General features: G+C 57.8%; 2 protein-coding genes across 6 annotated transcripts; one reads left to right on the forward strand and one right to left on the reverse strand.

Moving 5' to 3' along the window:
* The first annotated feature begins 28 nt into the window (after nucleotides 1-28).
* RER1 (retention in endoplasmic reticulum sorting receptor 1) lies at nucleotides 29-11,238 on the forward strand. 3 transcript variants are annotated; one of them, XM_027598798.2, is made up of 7 exons: nucleotides 29-170; nucleotides 3,980-4,067; nucleotides 5,179-5,283; nucleotides 6,753-6,852; nucleotides 8,485-8,563; nucleotides 9,834-9,969; nucleotides 10,554-11,238. In XM_027598798.2, exons 2-7 carry the CDS (start codon nucleotides 3,987-3,989, stop codon nucleotides 10,641-10,643), a joined length of 591 nt encoding a protein of 196 aa, XP_027454599.1. In that variant the 5' UTR covers nucleotides 29-170; nucleotides 3,980-3,986; the 3' UTR covers nucleotides 10,644-11,238. The 3 variants fall into 3 exon arrangements, with proteins under 3 accessions (XP_027454599.1, XP_027454618.1, XP_027454610.1); XM_027598817.2 differs by having other exon boundaries at nucleotides 39-170; nucleotides 3,986-4,067; XM_027598809.2 differs by lacking the exon at nucleotides 29-170 and adding an exon at nucleotides 1,215-1,958.
* A 411-nt stretch (nucleotides 11,239-11,649) lies between these two features.
* Nucleotides 11,650-17,924, reverse strand: PEX10 (peroxisomal biogenesis factor 10). 3 transcript variants are annotated; one of them, XM_027598784.2, is made up of 6 exons: nucleotides 17,778-17,924; nucleotides 17,080-17,160; nucleotides 16,188-16,594; nucleotides 14,742-14,917; nucleotides 14,472-14,607; nucleotides 11,650-12,316 (listed from the first exon to the last, which is right to left on the reverse strand). In XM_027598784.2, the coding sequence occupies exons 1-6, from the start codon at nucleotides 17,887-17,889 to the stop codon at nucleotides 12,299-12,301; spliced, it is 930 nt and encodes a 309-aa protein (XP_027454585.1). In that variant the 5' UTR covers nucleotides 17,890-17,924; the 3' UTR covers nucleotides 11,650-12,298. The 3 variants fall into 3 exon arrangements, with proteins under 3 accessions (XP_027454585.1, XP_027454581.1, XP_027454573.1); XM_027598780.2 differs by having other exon boundaries at nucleotides 11,650-13,192; XM_027598772.2 differs by having other exon boundaries at nucleotides 11,650-13,212.
* Nucleotides 17,925-21,660: the final 3,736 nt, after the last annotated feature.

Consider the following 21,660-nt stretch of genomic DNA (forward strand, 5'->3'; position numbering starts at 1 on the left):
GCTCCTCCCCGACGGCCATCTTGGAGGCTCCGGAGGCGGTGCCGCACAGGACAGAGCGGAAGTGCTCAGCTGGCCCTTCCCGGACCGTGCGAAGCGCCGGCGCGGCTGCCTGCCCGCGTCCTCCTTCCCGCGGCCCTCGGAGACCGCGCTCGGCCGCAGGGAGCGGCGAGGTGCCGGCGGGCGGCGGGGGTCCGGGCGGGCGGGCGGGCGGGGCGGCGGGCTAGGCCGGGTGGGGGCTGAGGCCGCGGGTCCCGGGCCCCCCGGGGGCGCGCAGGGACCGCCCCCGCCCGCACTGGCGGGCGCGGCCCGGGAGGGGTTGGCTGCCCACCCCGGCTCGTGCGCTGACGTTCGCTCTTCCTTGTCGGGTCCTCACTCGGTGCTGTGGCTTGTCTGTAGGGTTTGGGTAGGAGAGCGTCGAGACGAAGAGTTAGGTTGCCCAAGGTGATCTCTGGAAATACTGCAAATTACGGTCGCAAGAGCCAAAGTTCTCCAGGCCGACTTTGCATCCGACGGTGCTCCCGCGGCGGGGGTCGCACAGCCCACAGCCGCCCTCGCCGGTGAACCTTCTTCGGGGCTCCGCTCCCTCGTGTCCTCAGAGTAGAGGCGGCTTGGGAGTCCTGAAGTTTCCCCGAAACTCGTTCTTCTCAGTGGGGTTGGTCTTTCACTTCGCGGGGATAGACTCCCCCGGGAGTGAGCAGGGCCCTCGGTGATTGAGACCCAGCTCCTGTAGAGCGCAGGAGGTGACTTCGGCCAGCTGCGCTGTGGTCAGGGCCAGGTGGAGACCTCCAGGAGGGTCATGCCCAGAGGCGGGAGGAGCCCTGGACGGGGAAGGCGGTTTTGCTAAGAATGAGTAGGTGACGGCTGGAAGGGCATTTCAGCGGAGGGAACGGCACCAGAGGTTGCAGGTGAAACTGCTCTGCACCGGACCTAGGAGGAACGAGGGAGGAGGAGCGAAGCGAGGGAGGAGGAGCGAAGCGTGGATGATCCGGATGCCTGGCAGAGGCTTATAATCCTTTAAATGCCGTGCTTGCTATTTGAGTAGTGCAGACACTGGGGCAAGTGGGGCCCCAGGACTAGGCACACGGAGAGTTTTGTGCACAGTTTCAGGCGTGACACTCACGATCTTTGGAATGGTTTTATTTTGCTTTTTACTCGTGTGTGTGTGTGTGTGTGTGTGTGTGTGTGTGTGTGTGTGTGTGTGTGTGTGTGTGCGCGCGCGCGCGCGTGTGCGCGCCTGAGCATAAAACAGTTGAATCCGGCAGGTAATTTGCTGATTACCTGCTGGATAACGGGCCTTCTTAGGTGGCAGGGCGCAGCAGTGGCCCAGACAAGGTTCCCCCTGAAGAGGCTTGTATTCTAATAGGAGGAAATAGAGAAATAGAATGAAAATCAGAAAATGACTGTTACATGAAATAAAAACAGGGTGATGTGACTTAGGGATTGTTGGTGGGGCGGGCCTTTCTGCAGAGGTGGCCTTCAAACTGAGCAGAGGGAAGGGGATCGGAGACGGGCTGGTGCGAGGCAGGGCCCAGCACATCTGAGAGGCCATCACGCTCCCTCGGTGCCAGGCTCTGAGGCTCACACAGCTGACTCCCCGAGAGAAGCCTTTGAGGAGGGTGCATTTGCTCTCACCCCGTTTCGCAGATTGGAATGAGGGGTCACTTGGGCCGTCCTGCTAGAAAGTGACCGAACTGGACTCTAGAAGGAGAATGCTTGACTCCAGAGTTCACTTGCTTCATGTTGCTGTGACAGTCTCCTCGAGACGTGGAGAGTCATGTAACGATGGATATGTTGCTTGTCAGACAAGCAGAGGCTGGCTGGCTGTCGTGTTTGGAATAATTTCTGCACATTCATCTGAAAGAAGCAGACATCTCTAGCTAGATTGCATGCTTCCAGGGTTCACCAGGCGTGTTCTAATACTGCTTTTCCTACTTCAGTTCAAGTAAAGGGTTTTATGGGTAAGGATTTGGTCATAAATAAGTAAAAGAATAGAAAATTTGTGAGGATCCACAGGTTAAGGAGTATTACTGACGTAGCTTTCTGCAGGCCTGGCTTTGGCCTAAACAGGGAAGCAAGCCATCCTAGGGAATGAGTTTTAATTTAGGCCCTCTTAAAATACGGGATTCTCTCACCTGAGTGTAAAAATGCACCTCCTGAAGAGATGGGGCCCTGGGGGCCATAATTCATCGGCTCAGTTCAGTCATTTATCTGTACTTCCTGTGTCTCTCGTGAGGGCAAAGAGCATTTCCCCCTCACCTCCTTGACACTCCTGGCCCTCTGCCCATCCTTATGACACTTATGGAATCACGGTTACACCTGTAACGCAGACTTGGTGCTGGGGGGCTAGTCAGGTGGTCTTAATATCTCAGCTGTAATTGAAAGTTTTTCACTTGAGGTCTAGGGTCACATGAGCCTGCTGACTTCATCTCAGAAAGAGGATGTTCTGGGCGCCTGGGTGGCTCAGATGGTTGAGCGTCTGCCTTCGGCTCAGGTCGTGATCCCAGCGTCCTGGGATCGAGTCCCGCATTGGGCTCCCTGCTCAGTGCAGAGCCTGCTTCTCCCTCTCCCTCTGCCATTTTCTCTGCTTGTGCTCTCTGGCTCTATCTCTCTGTCAAATAAATAAATAAAATCTTTAAAAAAAAAAAAAGAGGATGTTCCGAGCGCTCACCGTGAGGATGTGACTAAGAAGCACCGCCTGGGCAGGTGTGGGTTCGGCTTTTGTAGCCCTGTGTGAGCAGGCTGGCCAGTGGGGCCCCTGCAGCCGTTGTGAGCCTCACTCTCCTGTGTGCATGTGAAGGACTGCTGTGTCCGTGAGTGCCATTGGCCAGATGAGGCTGAGCCTAGGCTGCCGTACAGCTCAGGGGCCTCGGACACCGGCGTGGAGCCAGAGTCTGTGTCTGCTTCCACGCTCCAACCGTGGGGCAGGTGCTGCGCACACGTTTGGGGGGCAGCGGTGAGCTTTGCCCAGGTGTCTTCACCAGCACCTCAGTCATCTGTTTTGGGTGGCAGTGTGCTCGGATAGAGAGGCTGAGGTCTGGCAGAGCAGCTCCTGACCTTGGGCAAGTGGCTTAAACTATTTGAGGCTCGATCGTCCTTAGTAAGGTAGGAGTGATTAAGCTCACTTGGTTATCTGGGTTCTCATCAGTTCATTCCTCATGGAATCCACAACAGCATGTTGAAATAGGAGCAGATACGATCAATTCCACTTACAGATGACGAACTGGGGCACAGACGGCTCCCTTCGCTGGGAATTGGGTGGCATCTTCCTGTTCGTGGAGCGGAGGACTGGGCCCTGAGAGGACCAGGGCTTGCACAGCTGGCTGCTGGTACCCTGGGGGGCAGCCTGGACAGAGCCCGGGCCTGGAGAGAGGGGCTGCCGGGGGGCGGGGGGAGGCCCTAGGAATAGACCGGAGGAGGGAGGCCTGGGGGTGCAGTGGCCTGTGGTGTGGACCAGCCCCAGGGAAAGTGTGTCCACGGGACTCCATGGTCAGCAAGGGCAGCTCCTGAGGACCAGCAGGAGGAGCGCGGGCCAGGTGACATTAGCAGAAACAGAAGTCCACCCAGTGCTGCTTTGCATGTCATGCACCATTCTGGCTGTCCACCGGAGTCTCTTGCTCGTTTCTTTTTTTTTTTTAAGATTTTATTTATTTATTTTAGAGCACGCACGTGCGGTGAGTTGAGGGCAGAGGGAGAGAGAGAATCTCAAGCAGACTCCCTGCTGAGTGCAGAGCCTGATGTGGGGCTCCATCTCACCACCCTGAGATCATGACCTTAGCCAAAATCACAAGGCGACACTTGACCGACCGAGCCACGCAGGCACCCCTCTTGCTTGTTTCTTTTCCCTGGACAACTCCTGGCAAAGACACCCAGAAAGAAGTAGTGAATACTGAAAAAATTTGCTTGATCGTGTTGGTGGAAATAGGGCAAAGTGATGAGATCCTTGAACATTTTTATTTAAAGTATTTTGTATGTTTCTCAGTTACAGAATGTCCGAAGGTGACAGCGTTGGAGATTCTGTCCATGGGAAGCCTTCTGTGGTGTACAGATTTTTCACAAGACTTGGACAGGTTGGTTTTTTTTTTTGGTGGATGAATTGAAGAACTGACTTGAACAGATGAACTGAGTGAGAAACGGTCGACCTTGGGATGTGTGTCTGTGGGGCACCGGTGCGCTAGCTGCTCGCTTTCCCTCTGCTGCAAATGTGCTCGCGTCTTCTGTCCTCTGTAAAGGGCCAAACAGTGTTTAGGCCTTGGAGGCCACCTATGTTCTGCCCTACACTTGTTTTCTGGTTTTTTTCCCCCAACAACCTTTAAAAAGCTGAAAACCCTTCTTAGCTCCTGGGCGGTGTGGCCTTGGTGGCGGCTGCCGCCGTGTGCTTACTGCCCTCCCTCCTGGCCACCGCCTCCGCGTCCCCGGCCCAGCTCTGCACTGACCTGTGGGTGTACCTGTGTGCTGTGCTGAGGCCTCCTGTAGTCTGTGGGGCCTGAAGCTGCTACGTCCAGACGCTGAGTTCAGTGAACAGTTGTGTATACTGATGTTTTGGCTTAGAATTAAAAATGTATGTTCTTAAAATTAAAAAAGAACATTTGGAAAACTTCATAATTATTCAAGCCAGGCTGTGGGTACTTTTGGTTTTATGAACAGTTGAACTTTTTCATAAATTAAGTTTAAAAATTAAAATTAGTTACAAAATTAATATTAAACAATGCATATATGTCTGCTAATTATGTGTACTTGCACACAATGCCTGTGCCTATATGGGTAAGACCAGCGATTCCTTCCGGAAACTCCACCATGCCCTAGCTCCACACCTGCTGGAGGTCAGGCTGTGGTTGACTGTCCTGAGAGCAGAGGCAGGGGCTCCCTGTGGCTGCTGGGCAGGGCTGGGGCCAGCTCTGGGAGGGGCGGGACTCTGAGCGTGAGCCCCATGTAAGGTGCCCACACTCTTCGTGCTCTCTGGGTGAGGTTAGGTGACCTCATAACGACCCCTCAGGCTGATGCTATAGGATTGGCTGCTGTGAGAGATCGTTCTGTACTATTTTTGCTTCAGGGGTGGGCCTGTTTCAGGAATTTGGGTTAATAGTCATTGCTTTGTGTTGCTGACTTAAAGTCCGAAGTTGGTGCTCATGGGAAGTGTGCTCTGCAGTCCACAGCGCGTGTTAACTCCTGTCTTTCTAGATCTATCAGTCCTGGCTAGACAAGTCCACGCCTTACACAGCCGTGCGATGGGTGGTGACACTGGGCCTGAGCTTCGTCTATATGATTCGAGTTTACCTCCTGCAGGTAGGTGTGGGCTGGGAGCCGGGCCCCTGCCATGTCCACACTGTCCAAATGTGGCCCTGGGTGGGATTTGGGTTTTTCCCTCTTATTTCTAGAGTAGGAGGGTTCAGGGTGGCAGGACGCAGCCTGCGTGGCCAGCTAAAATTGACTTCAAATTTACTGTAATTGTTGTTAGGATTGTTGTTGTTGGAATGGGAACTTGGTCCATTCTCTAATGGAAAGAGTGACCCGGAGACCTCGATTTAGGGGTGCAGGTGGGATGGGGATGCAGTTGTCTTCGGAACCAAGTCTGCACCTGATCTGGTGCCCCTCAGGTGTGGCTCTGCAGCATGAAGCTACGGGAACTTTCCACATCTAGTCTGTAGTTCTCAGACTTGAAAAGTTTTAAGACAGAAGGATTTCCTCTTGTTTGCATGCACGTTTTTTAGGCTTTTAAAATTGATAATGCAGTGCATTCTGGTCTAATAGGGTAAACTTGATGCTTTTAAAAATGGATTTAAGGGGCGCCTGGGTGGCTCAGTTGTTAAGCTCCTGCCTTCAGCTCGGGTCATGATCCCAGGGTCCTGGGATCGGGCCCCGCATTGGGCTCCCTGCTCAGTGGGAAGCCTGCTTCTCCCTCTCCCACTCCCCCTGCTTGTGTTCCCTCTTTCACTGCTCTCTCAAATAAATAAATAAAATCTTTAAAAAAAAAGATTTTATTTATTTGACAGAAAGACACAACGAGAGAGGGAACATAAGCAGGGGGAGTGGGAGAGGGAGAAGCAGGCTTCCCGCTGAGCAGGGAGCTGCATATGGAACTCAATCCCAGGACCCTGAGATCATGACCTGAACTGAAGGCAGACGCTTAACCTGACTGAGCCACCCAGGCACCCCTCCACGTTTTTTTTAACCTCATTCTTGATTTCCTGATTTTCCGGTTCTGGATTTCTTCTGGGCAAAGATGATTAACAGCCCTGACCGGTGTGTGGTGGTATGGGGGGCCCACCAGAAGGAATAATAGCCAGCACATCCTGAGTGATGGCTCAGATCCTATCTTCTGGGTCAGGTAGCCATCGGTGAGGCAGGGTCCGGGCCAGGTGTACATGCCAGTGTCCTTCAATGTACGATCTACACCTGCCCAGTGGTGTGGTCCAGCTCAGGTGTGTGGCTTTGGGGAAAGCCTCCCTTCCTGCATCACTGGTGGGGAGCTGGTGGCTTCAGGTGCTCCGTGCATCCACCGGGACCCTTGCAGAAGTTTACTGTTTGCACCGTGGCTTATCCGCTGTCACACTTACAAAGTAATTTGAGATAAACTGTCATAGTTGATGTTCACTGTGCCTCCTTGCCACTTGTTGCAATCTCCCGACTGGAAGTACGTTGTGCATGCTTTGAGGTTGAGCTAAAACAAGGTCGTGAGTTACTGGAACGCTGGGGGGCTGGTTCAGGGCGCGGGCGCTGGGCTGCGTCACTGACTGAGCGCTCCTCTTTTGCAGGGCTGGTACATCGTGACCTACGCCTTGGGGATCTACCATCTCAATCTTTTCATAGCCTTTCTCTCGCCCAAAGTGGACCCTTCCTTGATGGAGGACTCAGGTATAGTAGAGATCGTCTGCTTGGTTCTGTCTCTTCGGGAGCTTTGTGATTTTGTACACTTCACAGATGCCTCATTTTCTCTAGAAACCTTTGAAATCCGAACTTTTGAGACTGTCCTCTTGGTGTTTAAAATGTACTTAGAACCTCAGTGAGGATACACTTGGGTGTAGATTGAGACATTAAACCTTAGTCGTCACGCATCATGCGGGGTGGGTATTCCTGCTACTCTGTTGTGGATGAGGAAGCGGAGGCACCCGGGGTCACGCGACTTGGCCAGGGTCGCGTGGGAGCAGGGGTGGCACTCCTGCCGAAGAGCCCGCCTGTTCTCAAGTCCTGTCTATGCTCCTTGGGTAGGTCCTCTTCCTGGGCACCCAGAGGTTTCCACGGGCAGATTGCTGTGCCCAAAAGTGCCCACTGGGATCCTCACCATCCACGGTTGGGCCCCGTTGAGGGTGGTGGCGCTCCCTGATTTCCCAGGATGACAGGTTGAAAAGTTCTCGGCTTAAACTGTTCCTGGCCATACCCGGGCCAGGTAGGAGGGCCACGTCCACACCTGACTGTCCAGCCGGGGAGGGGGAGGGGGAGGGGGAGGGGTACAGACCTGTGGAGACTCGGTCACTCCTGCCAACACGTGTCGCCGCTGTCAGAAAAACCCAGGCACAGCTGTCTGCCCACGGATTCTCCTTGTGACGGCAGTACTTCCTGAGTACAAGCTGTCTTCTCCAGGCTGCTCCAGTCCTGACCAGAAGCCTGTGGTTTTTCTCTGTGGAGTATTCAATGAAAATGCGAAAGGAAACAACACTCCCATTTGTTGCCATTTGGGGCAATTAGAAGATGATTAGGAGAGCTTCTCTATAGGCCTCAGTTGGTGTGTGTAGCTGGGGAGGGTGCCTGCCTGTACCCAGCTCAGTGGGGGGGGCTCAGCCAGGAGGGCTCAGCGGGGGTGGGGTGGGGCTCAGCATGGAGGGGGCTCAGCCAGGGGGGCTCAGGAGTGCTCAGTGTTGGGGGGTTGCTCAGCCAGGAGGGCTTAGCATGGTGGGGGACTCAGCTGGGGGCTCAGCATTGGGGGATGCTCAGCCAAGAGGGCTCAGCATGGGGGGCTCAGCCAGGAGGGCTCAGCTTTGGGGGGGTGCTCAGCCAGGAGGACTTAGCATGTGGGGGACTCAGCTGGGAGGTTCTGTGTGGGAGGGCTCAGCACTGGGCGGGGAGCTCAGCCAGGAGGGCTCAGTGGGGGGGGGGAATCAGTGTGGGGGGCAGCTGTTCTGAGTTGGACTCTCAGCAGATAAAGCTTTGTGTGTCTCCGCTCCTTTTCCCTAAATGTTCTCATTTTCCCTGTGTGCCTTTGTGTGCTACAGTTGATGTGTGTCTGAAAATTGGTCTGCAGTTTAATTTTATGCAGTCATTTAAAATGTGTAGTTCTTTTAAAAAAGAAATTCTATTCTGAATCTTCTAAAGCAATGAATTGATTTCTAAATCAGTTGAAGGTTTCCCGTGTTACGTTTGGTTAAATAACATAAATGTGTGTTTTATGCGTTAGGCTGCTAGTTCAGAAGCTTTGGGGGAAACTTATAAATGTGATGGGGGCAGGTGGATGAGGCGCCTGCTCCATCTCACTGACATTCTGCCTTTCAGATGATGGCCCCTCATTACCAACCAAACAGAACGAGGAGTTCCGGCCTTTTATTCGAAGGCTTCCAGAGTTTAAATTTTGGTGAGTTAATTTCTAAGGGTAGTTGAGAAAGACATTTGTCCTCAGTGTGGCTAATAAGAGTGAGAACAGAGGGTTTTTGTTTTAGTTAGCCAGCAAAGACTTCTGAAAGAAACGAGAGTTTTATTGTGTGTGTGTGTGTGTTTTGAACATTCAAAATGCGAGTTGCTGTCCTTGGCGGGGCGTGGAGGCAGGTCACAGGGACCCCTGTAGGAGAGCCCAGTGCCTGGTGGCCCTTTGGAACTAGCCAAAGAGAAGCTGCTTCTGGGGCGGAGGGTCCGGGGTATGTTCGGATGTGGGCCTTGGGAGGGATGCGTGTCCAGGCTCTGGCTGCCCTGCACAGACCGGCCAGCCTGTGTGCTGCCCCTCGCACCGCACCCCTTCTAGTTGCTGGCATGAGTGGACCACCTCCCTCGCCCTCCTGCTCGGGGTGTCTTTACAGAGGCAGGGCTCGTGTAGCCTTGGGGCAGTCTGCTTTCACTGGAAGTGCTGTGCTCTGGGGTGGGGCTTGGATGGGACTTGACTTGTCCCCCAGGCCTCCTGGAGGCAGTGACATTTGTGTGATGTTGCACGAGGATGCACGTGACAGGTGGACAGGTGAGCCCTGCTCTCATGCGTGAAGCATGCATGAAGGGGACCCCCACCACATGAAGGCTGTGACCTCGTCTGTCCTCTATTTGTTGGAGCAAAAACCCGAAGGGAAAAGCTGCCACACCTTTACTTTGTGTTCTTGGCGCTGTGTGTGGGATGTGGCAGGCACTCTGCAAGTCTGCCGGCTGTGCGGGAAGGGCTGGAGTGAGGGCACTGCTGGCGAGGGAGCAGAAGGCAGGCAAGACGGCCCTGCAAGTCCCCCAGGGAAGTTGGCCTTTGTCCTGTAGGAAAGGGGAGTGCTGAGGAGCATTTTCAGTAGCGCCAGGAGTCCGGCTGGCGGGCTGGGCCCTGAGCTGGAGGGAGCCGCCTGGGTGCTGCCAGGATCTCAGCGATGCACAGCCCAGGGGAGGGGCCTGCCAGGTGTATGGGGCGTATTCCAGGTGGCAGACGAGAGACGCCCAAGTTGGCCTGAGCAGTTGCACCTCTTTGCTGAATGTTTCATACTCTATAATTTTGGAAGGAAACTGGGGCCTTTAAAGGGACCGAGGGAATGCTGTGTTTGTAGTTACATGCGGTGCACTCTGTAGGAAACACACACCACGCCCCTACTGCCCCAAGTAGGGATACTGCCGTGGCCCCAGGTGGCGGGGCAGCTGGTGGCACTAACCTCCCCTACTTTAAGGCATGCGGCGACCAAGGGCATCCTCGTGGCCATGGCCTGCACCTTCTTTGAGGCTTTCAATGTCCCCGTGTTCTGGCCCATCCTGGTGATGTACTTCATCATGCTTTTCTGTATCACCATGAAGAGGCAAATAAAGGTGAGCGCGGGTGGGCACTGCTGCCCTGGGAGGCGCTGAGAGCCCCGCTTGGGTCTTGTTTGTCTGTACTTGGAGCGTCCTGAAGCTCTGTGCAACAGGGACACGGCGCAGCCCCTTTCCGCAGACACTTACCTGTCCAGCGGTGCAGCTGTCGAGCACACAAACCGCTCCCTGGGGGCCTGGTGGGAGCGCCCTCGGTTCTCCCATGCTGTCCTCACTGGCATGTCCTGGGGGCTCAGAGCCCAGGGCCCACCGGCCAGTCAGCGTGTTACGCCAACATTACCCTCAAACAGCCCCCAGGGCAGCTTTATCCCCACCCCCCTGGGTGTATCATAGGGCTGCCCAGCCCAGCCCTAGCCCTTCCTGCATGCAAGGGGTCGGGAAATCTTTCCCAGACCCTCGGGATTTCCAGTGAGCTCGGCCAGCTCCGTGGGCTCTGGAGGGGCTGTGTCACTGGTGGGGAGGGGACTCGAGGTTATTGGAACCCTGGTTTCCTTGCCGTGTGTGTAGAGAAGATCAGGATGCAGATTTGGAGAAAACAGTTCATCGTGAAGCCACTCTAAAGTGAGTCTGTTTGTCCCCAGCACATGATAAAGTACCGGTACATCCCGTTCACGCATGGCAAGAGGACGTACAGGGGGAAGGACGACGCAGGCAAGACGTTTGCGAGCTAGGTGCTCGGCCGGGCCCAGCGGAGTCGGAGGGCGGTTCTGAGCCATTGTAACAATGCCTTCTTCCTTCACGTAAAGTAGTTGATTTCGAGGGAGTCGAATTTTCTTTTTAAAAAGGAGCTTCAATTATTTGTAACTGAAATATCAGGTTCTTGAAGAAACTGACATTTAAACCAAATTGCATTGATTTATTTTTCAGTGACATTCAAGTGTTCAAATGGACAGAATTCTAGTAAACTGCTGCCTGGGTGGACAATCGGGTGGGGGCGTGGGGAGGGGCGGGCGAACTCTGTTGCTGGGCGGCCGTGGAACAGACCTACACGGAAGGAGCCGGGTTGTGCCCCAGCCGCCCCCACCCTGGACGCCCGTGGCCACGTCGCCCGGCTGGAGGATGATGCTAACCTGATTCCTGTGCTTTGGAAGAACATTTGAAAGGTGATTTCCAAGTAACTCTGGGGTTCTAATGCGAGTTTCCCACTTTCATCTCACCAGAGATGTTTAAAGTTGGTCTCTTATCATAATGACTCAAAACTTTGTTCTCAATTACCATGATTGCTTTTGAGGGCCTGGAATTATAAATATATATATTATATTTTAATTGTTTGGAATTATTTTGACACATTTCTTTGATACCTGAAGAGTTGTTTCTGATTAATTTGAAGTTCTCATGCAGTGGCCCCTTTACAGAAACAGTGGGCAAGGGCAGACCAGTTTGTGGGTTTTAACACACGGCTTCTCACTTTCTACGGGAAAACAGAACTCTGACCCGCATGTCAACTTTTTTGATGTGATAAAAACAAATACTCGTAACATTTTACTAAGTGACTTTTTAATTCCAACTTTATTAAAGACAGTGTCCCCTTTCTTGTGGAGTCTTTATCTGAAACACGACAGCTCACTGCCTGTGAGCAAGCACTGAGCTGGGCGGGTCACTGGGGCACAGGTGCTGAGGGGCAGGCCCATGGGTGTCTTCCTGGTCTCAGGAACTGCAAACTTGTACCTCTTCCCAGTTTCCCATCTGTCTTAGGGTTTTAGGCACTGAATGTGCTTATTATTGTCTGGCTTTTTTGGGCCAATTTTTGCAGATATCTGAAATTGAGCAGCTCTTTTAAGAGGCCATACGAAGACCTTTTACATACGTGATCCTGTATTTTAATCTCGGTACTTAAATGGTATTCTGGATCAGTATCTTTGATACAACGTTGTGGCGTGTGAGATGTTGAAACTCTGGACACTTTTTTCATACCGTTTTCCTGGTAAATGCTCAGGCCTAAAATGTGATGGGAAACGGTCTGCGCTTGGTCAGGGCGTACACAAAGGGCCTCAGGAAGCATGGGGCCCCTCTCGGGGCTCCTCCTCAGTCTGGCCTGTGGTCACGGTGACCTGTCTCAGTTGCCCGGCCTGTAGTAACCGAGGAGTGTGGAGCAATGCGTTCCTGGACGGCTGTGTCCGCTCAGATCCTGGAATGGTCTGCATAGGCCTCTGCCAGAAGCCTGGGCCACAGCCTCGCACAGGGGGCGGGACATCCTGACCACAGGTTCTTGCCCTTTATGAAATGTGATCTTCAGTTCACCCTGACAGCCTTCTTAATATACCTACGCTCCTGTGGAGTTCGTTTCTTAAGAGAGCTTATGGCAAAGTCCAGTCTCCGGCACAAGTTACATACTTTTAAAGACCTGAAAGTGACAAAAAGGTGGCAGGAAGTAGGCTGGACAAGGGGTGACCTGGTGTGAGCAGCCAGCCTGCCCAGGCCTCAGGGAGAGCTGAGCTCTGAGAGGCAGCTATGGGTTAGGTGCAGGCTGGCTCTGCACCGCGGAGCTCTGAGCAGACCCCAGCCAAGATGCAGATTCTGTGTTCTAAAATGGGAAACAAACTGGAACATGTATTAAAAGGTATGAGCCACACATCTCAGGTGGAGATACACCTCCTTGGAGTCTTTGTACTCCTGTGAATGGATGTGGCCGAGCCACCAGAAGCCTGCCTCTGAGGGCAAGGTTTCCAGGTCGTTGGGGTAGGCGGATTGGCCAGTGGGTAAGCCCTGCTGTCCGCTGTTCTCCACACTTGCCCATTCAGGCCAAACCCCAACTGTGCCTGATACAGACTCATTTTCTCATCACATGAATGGCTGGTCCCATTTCTGAAGCTAACTTTCACCTGTATGGTTTGGGGAAGGGATGAAAGCAACCCGGTCCAACAGAATCCAGCTCCTGAAGAAGTGACCCAGATGCACCACAGTGGGGGTGCGGCTCAGCCCCCCGGCAGGCTCGGCCCCAGCTGCTGCTTGCCATCTGCGCGTGGGCCCACACTCAGCCCGAGGCCTCGGACCTGCCATCCCGCAGGTAGATCCAGCCTCTCCCCCTGAGCTGCTGGCGTAGTTTATGTGACAGGAAATAAAATCTCAGAATTTAATGATTTCTATGCAAGTAAAGTTAACTTTGAGAATAGATTGAGTTTCTCTCCTGATACCAAGAAAGAGTCCTGGGGTCCTCTGTCCTCGGTCAGGTTAGCGATAGTGCCGCAGGTAGACAAGCTTCTGGGGAGGGAACTTCTCCCTGCAGAGAGGGCACTCCGTCTGCAAGGGGGAGGAGGGCCATGTAGGCCGTGGCCAGCACAGCCCCCGCCACAGGCCCTCCCACACTGGCATCTGCAATAACCCCATGGGACGTGCACACGTGTCTATTAACTTTAAATGGAAGACCGTTTCCAAAAAGCACTTTTTTCAGAAGTCACAAACCTGAAGGGAAGGCCTTAACCCTGGGGTGGTGGGGGAGTGGAGCCGGGAGCAGTGGCCAGGCCAGGGAGGCAGCTCGTCTTGTCTGTGCAGTGATGGGGCTGGCAACGGGTGCTCCCGGCCACTACGCTGGGTTGTGTTGAGAGGAGCACATGGGGCCCTGTCCGGCTCAGTCCCAGGGGCCCCGCCCCTAAGGGCCGGTCGGATTCTCTCTAGTCCCCAGTAAGGTCTGCTGGTCTTGCACTAGGTGTTCCTGCCTGGGGCCAGCTGCTTACTGGAGGCGGCACCTGTGTTCTTGAGGGAATCCCTCAAAATGGGGAGCAGGGGCCCCAAAGTGGAGGCTGTGTGACAATCCAGTGGGACCCACATGGTGCACACATTTCACAGATGCTGATTCTAAGTCAGATGCAGCCAGGCTCTGAGGCCACGGCCACTGTGGACCCCGGACACAGGCTCTGAGGAATGCCCCTTGACCAACCGCTGGAGGTGAATGTCCTCAAGTTAGAGGATGGGGCGTTTAAACTGTGAGGCCCACACCCCGCCCCTTGTTTACCTACCTCACCTGTGCGGCTCTCCCCACCGTCAGCCCTGAGAAGGCTGGATTTGGGCTGAGTCTGGGTGGCAGGGCTGGTGGGGGCCCAGGAACCCCACCCCTCCCTGGAGTCAGTGTGGAGGTCACGGTCTCCACCCCGAGGTCTCAAAAGGCTGGAGTAGGTGGCTCTGCATCCTGAGGGCTCCCATGTGGGTGGTCACAGCGGGGCATCTGTCTAGCTGGAGAGGGCCGTGTGTGTGCAGGCGAGCCAGGCTTCCAAGCGGCGGCAGGGTCGGGGGAAGACTCTAGGAATGGAACCTGAGGGCCAGGCTGCTGTCCCCACCTCCAAGCAAGGCCTCTGGATGCACACCTGTAGCACCCTGACTCCAGCTATGTCCTGTAAGCAGCTCATCTGGGAGCTTTAGAAAGAGGCCCACCTTCCCATCCCCTCCTAGGACGTGTCTGGGACAGGCTTCTTGATTCCTGGGCGGCCGCCTGGGCCGGCCTGTGCACCTGCTCATGAAGCCTGTGCTCCCGAATCACAGCTGCTGACCCTGGGCGCACCCACCTTGGTGTCGCACCACTGGGTGATGCACTCCCAGCAGAAGAGGTGGCCGCAGGGCGTGGCTGTGGAGTGTCTGCGTTCCTCCAGGCACAGGGTACACATGGTGTTTCTAGAAACAGCTTTCTCTTCCATGTGGCTCCTGGTGGTGGGGCAGGGAGACCCCAAAATTTACCTCAAGAGTCCTGGCAATGCCTGCTCAGCCCCCACCCTTGCTCCCACCCCCGGGGCTGGAGCAGCTGAGCTAGGGCCCACACCCTCCCGCCATCCCCACACCTGTGCTGAGACAGGCCGCGGTGCAGCTTCCACTCCCGCCGGGCGCGTTGCCGCTGCCGGAAGCCGTGCAGCTGCAGGCCCACGGACAGCGCCAGGTGTAGCAGGGACGCGAGCCCCAGCAGCCTGTAGCTGTCTCGAGCCCTCAGGTCCTCTGTAGCTGGGCAGCGAACGCGAAGCTGTCAAGGACCCCAAGGGACAGTCACACGATCGGCTGGCACAACGCACTGAGCAGCCTGGGTGCCAGGCCTCCCCCTGGCGGTAGAGTGTGACGCCAAAACCTGCCCTCCTGGCACAAGGTGGGGGGACAGAGAGTGATCATGGGGCCTCCTTGCTGAGTGAGGAGGGCAGAAGCACCCTGTAAGTTCTGGGCACCAGGTGGGGGCCGCTGCTGGACAGCTCGGAGCCTCACTTCCGAGGGGAATGAGTGAGTGCTGAGTGAGGGCAAGGAAGGCTGCCCAGACTCCCAGTCTGTAGTCCCTCTGGCTGCAGGCGAGGATTTGAGGGGTGGGGGGGTACATCGGGGGACTGACATCTGAGAGAGAAAAGGTACCGGCAAAGAATCTGGAGAAAAACAGCCCGGGGGGCGGGGGGCAGGAGGAAAAGCCCTCCAGGCAGATACTGTTAACCAGCTTCTCTATCACATGAACAGAGACGCTCCTGGGTTTTAGCGGGACGCCTGGCTCCCCCTGTGACACAAGACCACACAGATGACACTGTAGCTAGCGATGTGCCTGACTTCCAGGGAAAGTCAGCTGTCCTCCATTCTGGTCTCTCTCCCCTTGGCTAGGAGCCCCCCAACCAGGCCCCATGTGCCTGTGCAGAGAAGGCCGCCGGAGAGCAAAAGCCCTCTGTCTGGGCTGAGGCTGGTTTTCGGGCCCTTTGCTACAGCAGCTCAGCACACGCCCTAGCTGACGCCGGGGCCGTCGGCTCTCATGAGTGTGCACGCCGAGGGCTGAGGCTGGAGAGGGGAGAGGCAGGTGCTCGGGACAGTGCTGCCAAGTGAGGCAAGAGAGTGGGTAACCCTCTGGTGATCAGGGGCCTGAGTTGAGACTTTCTGGGTGAATCCGGAAGCAAAGGCACCAGGTGAGAAACAGGATGGAAAGTGGGACTGCTTGGCAGGCTCAGACCAGGGGACGTCCTCGCAGTAACGGGAGACATCGCTACACCTGACCCTCCGGCAGGGCAGCTGGGAAGGAGCTGGCGTGGGGCCCAGGGGCCTGGAGCCTTGGGCAGCTTCTCAGAGTAAACAGCAGGGGGGCGTGCAAGTGCTGGCTGCAGGGAGGCAGGCGTGCCTTACCCTCAAGGTTGACTTTCTAGGGTCTTTTAGCAAATACGATGCGATAAAACCATGTTTTCTTGGCTCCAACCCTGTGACCCTGCTAGCTGCCAGAAGCTGAACACATAGCAGCCAGAGTTGAGCGAGTCAGGACGGCACCAGTGACTTACGTAAGTGACTCCTGTGAGCCTCTTGGCCAAGTGGTAGAAGGCGCCGTGGATGTAGAACCAGGCAACGTGGAGCCGCTGGAGGTAGCCGAGGCCCTGCCTGAGCACCGAAACAGCCCGCAGGAGCGTCCTCTTCTGCTGCTCTGTCAGGGCAGCCACGTGCTGGCGCACCCAGTGCCTCGATCCTGACCGGCCACGCCCACCCAGCGCGAGGCTGCCCTGCGAGGGCCTGGCGCCATTGGCATCAGCCTGCAGCTCGAGCTCCAGGTGCAGCAGGGCCTTGTCCAGAAGGTAGGGCAGGATGGTGTGCAGCACCACCAGCACACCACGGCGCAGCCTTGAGGGCACTCTGCTCCGAGATGGGTCCACCTGGATGACACCAACATACTCCTCCCCGAGGGTCTGGTAGCCTGCCGGGTGAGGGCGTGGGGGTGACCCACACGAGAAACTGAGGCAGGGGCCTGCTATCCTTTTCTTTCTCCTCATACTGGATTTTGCTTTCAGGTCCCTGCCTTTCCTCTGAAGAATGACGCTCCACTGGAGCCCCGCTGACCTTGCCCTGTGACAGGGCTTAGTGCTGGGACCCCCGCTGAACCACAGAACTCAACCCACAGAGAAACAGTTCCAATGGCACTCTGGGCAAAGTGGAGGACAAAGGTTCCCAGGAACACAAAAAGGAAGAGAGGAGGGCACAGATGTGACCCTCAGAGTTTCAGAGGTTCCAGCTGGGGCTCAGGGCCTGGCCTCTCCTCCTCCTCCCCCGAGACTGCGTCTGGGCCAGCTCCAGGGACACGGGGAAGCACCTCCAGGAGTCTCACTCTGCTGGCAGCACCCCCACCCCCAGGCTTGGTGTGTTGTGGGCTCCCTGGTCTCAAGGTCCCACCAGGACTGCTACCTGCAAACGTGGTGAGGCCAAAGTAGGCCACATCCGACAGCAGCTCGACCTCTCTCCTGCACTCCAGCCACCTCTTTGCACCTGAGAGAAGAGGGGGCAGGGGGCGCGGGGGTAAGGGTCCAATCCTTCCTTGGTTCCTCCTGCTGCCAAGGTCCAGCCACCCCTCCACCAGGCTGAGACCGTCCTAAACCACACTCTTCTCTCGGTCCTGGCCTCCGCGCTGCTCCATGTCTCCCGCCTTGTCTGACAGTCTCCGGAGAACCTCCCCACCTGCAGCCATGGCCCCCTTCAGGCCCCGCCAGGGTACCTAGACCCCGGAAGGGCCACAAGGGCAGGGAGGGTAGGACGGTGACTAAGTACTCAAGCCGAGACTGCCGTCCGGCATCAAACCCACCCCGCAGAGCTGGTTGTGACCTCAGGCAAGTTAAATGCGTCTACGGAACCCCGAGTTCCCTCCGTAAAACGAGGTACACCAACGGAGTCCTTCCTGGGAACGACGTTTTGAGAATTAAACAGGCAGTGTTTGTGAAGCACCGAGAACGTTACTTGGTACAGAAGAAGTCGAGGTGTAACGTAACCACAAGCCGTTTCTCCCGCTCACACCTCCGCGCTGCTCAGCGCCCCCAGCCCCGCGGTCCCCGCCCGCTGCCCGGACGCACGCTGGGGTCCCCTCTCCCCCGCTGCAGGCCCGGGCTCACCCGCCAAGCTGTGCAGGGCGCCGCCCGCCGCGCTCCGCAGCCCGCCGCGGTAGTAGTCGTCCTTCTGTGCCGCGCGAACCACCTCCGCCGGGCCGGCGGCTGCGGGAGCCATGTCTGCGGCTCGCTGGGGCCGGGGACCCAGCTGGCCACGCCCACGCAGGCGGCGCCTGATGACGCCAGCGCGCGGCTCAGACCTTGTGCGTCCTCCGCGGGGGCGGGGCTGACGGGTGCCCACGCGGGGCGGAGCTGTGCAGGCGCTGAGGGGGCGACGTGAACGCGGGCGGGGGCCGGAGCCGGGACCGAGGGTGGGGCCGAGAGGGGCGGGGGGCGACGTGAACACCGGCAGGGGCGGGGCCCGGGGGCGGGGTCCGGGGGCGGGGCCGAGAGGGGCGGGGGCGACGTGAACAGGGGCAGGGCCCGGGGTCGAAGAAGGAGCCGTGCGGGCCGGGGGCGGGGCCAGGGGCGGGGCCGCGAGGGGCGGGGCGCGACGTGAACGCGGGCAGGGGCTGGGGCCGGGCCCGGGGGCGGGGCCGGGGCCGCGACAGGAGGACCCGGGGGCGGGGCCGCAGGGGTGAGGGGCGGAGTGAGCACCGGTAGGGCCCCCGGGGCCGGGGGCGGGCCCAGGGGAGCGTCCAGGGGCGGGTCCGCGAGGGTCCAGGGGCGGGGCCGGGCCTCGGGGGTGTGGGAGTGGGCCGGGCGGGAAGTGATGGGGTTTCCGGCTCCGAGAGCTGATGTGGCGGGTTCGTGGTGAGCAGGGATCGGGGATCCACGGTGACGACGATAAGACAGGCGCCGCCCCTCATCCAGCGGGCTGCCCGGCGCGGGGCTCCGCAAGTCCCGACCTTGACGGCTCGTAGCCGCCCTGCTCAGAGGAGGGGCCAAGGGAGGCCACACAGCAGAGGGCGAGCGCTGGGAGAGCCCAAGTGTCCAGCCACAGGCCACAGCTGGACTTGAGCTGCGTGGGGGGGGGGGCAGGGGACAGGGAGGTGGGAGGAGGGGTGGGGACCCGCTGCGCATCTGTGCCCCACCTGCTGCCTGGCCGAGGGAGGGCAGGGGTGCCCCAGACCGACCTGAGTGGCACCAGGCCTGGCTGGCTGGGGAGGAGAAGCCCCTTGTCCTTTCGTTACTACAGGGCTGCGGAGCCCCTGAGCCTGCGCTGACCTTGCCCAGGAGGGCATATAGGGCGGGACAGGCTGCAGCGCTTGGCCTCACCGCTACTCTCCTCTGCAGGAACACAGCCCACTGACAAGCAGCCAAGCTGTGGCGTGGCTGCGGAGACTGGCCCAGAACTGATCGGTCCCTCGGGCTGTGGGCAGGCCCCTCTTAGAGGGGCTGCAACAGCCTGGCTGGTTCCCATAGTCCCTCCTGCTCCTGGAGCCCCCTTGCCCTTTTGGAGCCAAGCCCCCGCCCCTGCCCCTGTTTCCTGGAGACAGAGGCTGCCTGAAGCTTCAGTGGGCAGCCCAGGGTAGACACTTCAGCAGGAGAGGGGGGCAGGGGGAAGACCCGGAGGCCTTCACAAATTTCTGACCAACTGCGTCTACCAGTCTGCAACACTCAGCTCCTTCCTGGTCCCAAAGACGCCCTGGCCCGTGGGTTTGCACAGACAGACTCTGTGTCCACCGGCACCCAGCTGGCTTTGATGGAGGTTTCCTTCCCTCACTGGCCGGTCCTACCCACCAGTGGGTCCTGCTCAGGACTGCTCCTTCCAGGCAGCTCTGCTGCTCAGCCTCACGCCCGGGCAGGGCAAGGCCCGAAACGATGTGACCAAGTGTGTGTTGTTCTGGGCAGGTGGGACGTAGGTCCACCCGGATTCAGTCTCAGTTTTCAACCCCAGGCGCTGCACCGGGTCCTCACTAAGAGGACTTGGGGTTGGAGTCAGATTGCACAACGGCCAGCAGGTGGCGCCATTGGCCCATCTGCTCCAGCAGGTCAGTGGTAGAATTTTAGGGGATTAGGGAGTGAGTTTCACCCCAAAGAGTGAGTATGGATCAGAATTCAGAGAGGTAGCAGACTGACTCTGATCTGCTCTGGCAGGAAGGTAGAGAGCCGTGTGGACCTGCGCCGGGCTTGAGGTGGCCGGCTGGAGTCCAGCCCTGGTGTGGGGCCGCCGTCCTCAGGCTGGGCCTGCGGTGGGGGTTGCTCCATTTTGAAACTGCGTGTGCTGCGTCCTGAGCCATTGGCCACGCTGACCAGGAACACTGCCGGGCTGGTCTCTGACCCTACCAGCTGTGACCGCAACAGGCCCTTGGTCCCTTACAGAGAGCTCTCACGTATGTTCTGCCTTAACCCCCAGACCTCTGTCTCTGCTCTGTGAAATGGGAACGCTGATAGAATCAGCTGGTGTTTATCAGGAGCCTGGGTCACAGGCCACCCTTGGAGCAGGAGCGTGACTCTCAGCCCGCAGTGTCCCATGTCTCTCCTCCGGGAGGCCTGCTCTGGCCCCTCACTGAGCCCTGCTGCATACCTCACCCCCGGGTCCCTGCCTCGTCTCCCACCTCCACCCAGCACCACCCAGCGGCCTAGTGGGCCAGCCAGTGGTCAGCTGGACAGCTTGTGTGTGTCCCTCTGCTTCACCGGGGAGGCCGGCTTCACCTGGCATAGCCTTCCTGCTCCGGTGGCCTGGCACACATAGGTGCTCAGGAAAACAGTGCCGGGGGAGAGAGGGAGAAACCGTGTGGGTCAGCTTGTTGCCCCCGTTCTCACTAAGGTGGTCTCAGCATGTGACTCCCTCCTCCAGTCCCCAGGGCTCAGGGTCCCCCCGTGAGGTGCCCGGTGGGGTGCACCCCTGTCCTGGGACTGGGAGTGGGGGTTCCCAGGCAGAGATGTCAACCCAGGGGGCAGGAGGTTGGGGGACACAGGACGCTGGAGAAGGCTGTGTGTGTGTCCAGACGCCACAAGCCTGGGTGCTGGGCCTGGGTCCCTGACTGGGCAGGCGCCCTGGGGGGCAGAGCCGAGGAGGGCACTGTGGCCTTTTGAGGGGAGCATCTTCTGGAACCCGGAGAACAGGTTCCTCCACCCCGTGGCTTCCCAGAGGGCTTGGCAGCCCAGGAATGAACCTCACTCCACCGGCTGGCATGGGTGTGCAGTGGCCATGGGGTGGGCAGGGGTGGGGGCAGCCTGCGAGGGGAGGGGAGGGCAGTACCTCCAGAAAGAGCCAGGGCTGTGCAACGCTGGGACTCCCGCCAGGCCCCTGTGCAGAGGCCTCCTGAGCCGAGGGGTGGTCCCATACAGTGCCCAGTCGGGGGGCTCGTTAGGTGGGGTCAGGACAAGGGGCCAGAGTGCGGAGCCTGGGCTTGGGGCTTGGGCTTGTCTGGGAGGTGATGTCAGTGATTCCGGGGCGCGGGTGGGTGGCTGGGGACCAGTGTGTCCTTGTGGTGGTCAGGGATAAGATTTTCTTGGCAGAACTGTGTGTCTGGCGGGAGCAGAGCCAACCTGGTGCTCTGGGGCTCGGGGCCAAAGTCAGGGTTCACAGGAGCCAGGACAGGAATCCGAACTTGGGGGCTGAGGAAGGAATGTGGCAGAGCTCAGAGAGGCTGTCCTTTGGTTAAAGCCGGCACCAGGTGAATCCCAGCTCTGTCTGGTCCCACATCTGTACCCTAATGGTTTTGCCTGTTGCTGGGTGGGGATGGGGTCTCCACGTCGGTGCGGCCATCATCCTGGGCTGAGCTGGTTGGTATAAGACACTGAGGGCCCAAGGAAGAGACAATTCAGGAGGGCTTCCTGGACAAGGAGGCTTTGCACTGGCAGAAGGAGAGGGAGGACTCTCTCCAGACCAGAGATGACGGGTCATCCTCTCGGCCTCCTGTGGGGCTGGAGGGAGAAAGAAAGTGTGTGGAGGGGGGAAGGCCAGGCCCCTGCAGGGTGGGGTGCCCAGAAGAGTGAG

Source organism: Zalophus californianus, chromosome 4, assembly GCF_009762305.2.
Source record: "Zalophus californianus isolate mZalCal1 chromosome 4, mZalCal1.pri.v2, whole genome shotgun sequence".
Classification (NCBI taxonomy): domain Eukaryota; kingdom Metazoa; phylum Chordata; class Mammalia; order Carnivora; family Otariidae; genus Zalophus; species Zalophus californianus.

Excerpts from the sequence above, each read along its gene's own strand:
- PEX10 (XM_027598772.2), bottom strand. The coding sequence starts at position 17,889 with ATGGCTCCCGCAGCCGCCGGCCCGGCGGAGGTGGTTCGCGCGGCACAG. Across the intron at positions 17,161-17,777 it reads CGCCCTGCACAGCTTGGCGG|GTGCAAAGAGGTGGCTGGAG; the intron begins GTGAGCCCGGGC and ends CTCTTCTCTCAG. Across the intron at positions 13,213-14,471 it reads CCCAGTGGTGCGACACCAAG|ACGGAGTGCCCTCTCTGCAG; the intron begins GTGGGTGCGCCC and ends TCCCCCTTGCAG.
- RER1 (XM_027598798.2), top strand. The coding sequence starts at position 3,987 with ATGTCCGAAGGTGACAGCGTTGGAGATTCTGTCCATGGGAAGCCTTCT. Across the intron at positions 4,068-5,178 it reads TTTTCACAAGACTTGGACAG|ATCTATCAGTCCTGGCTAGA; the intron begins GTTGGTTTTTTT and ends CTGTCTTTCTAG. Across the intron at positions 9,970-10,553 it reads CCATGAAGAGGCAAATAAAG|CACATGATAAAGTACCGGTA; the intron begins GTGAGCGCGGGT and ends GTTTGTCCCCAG.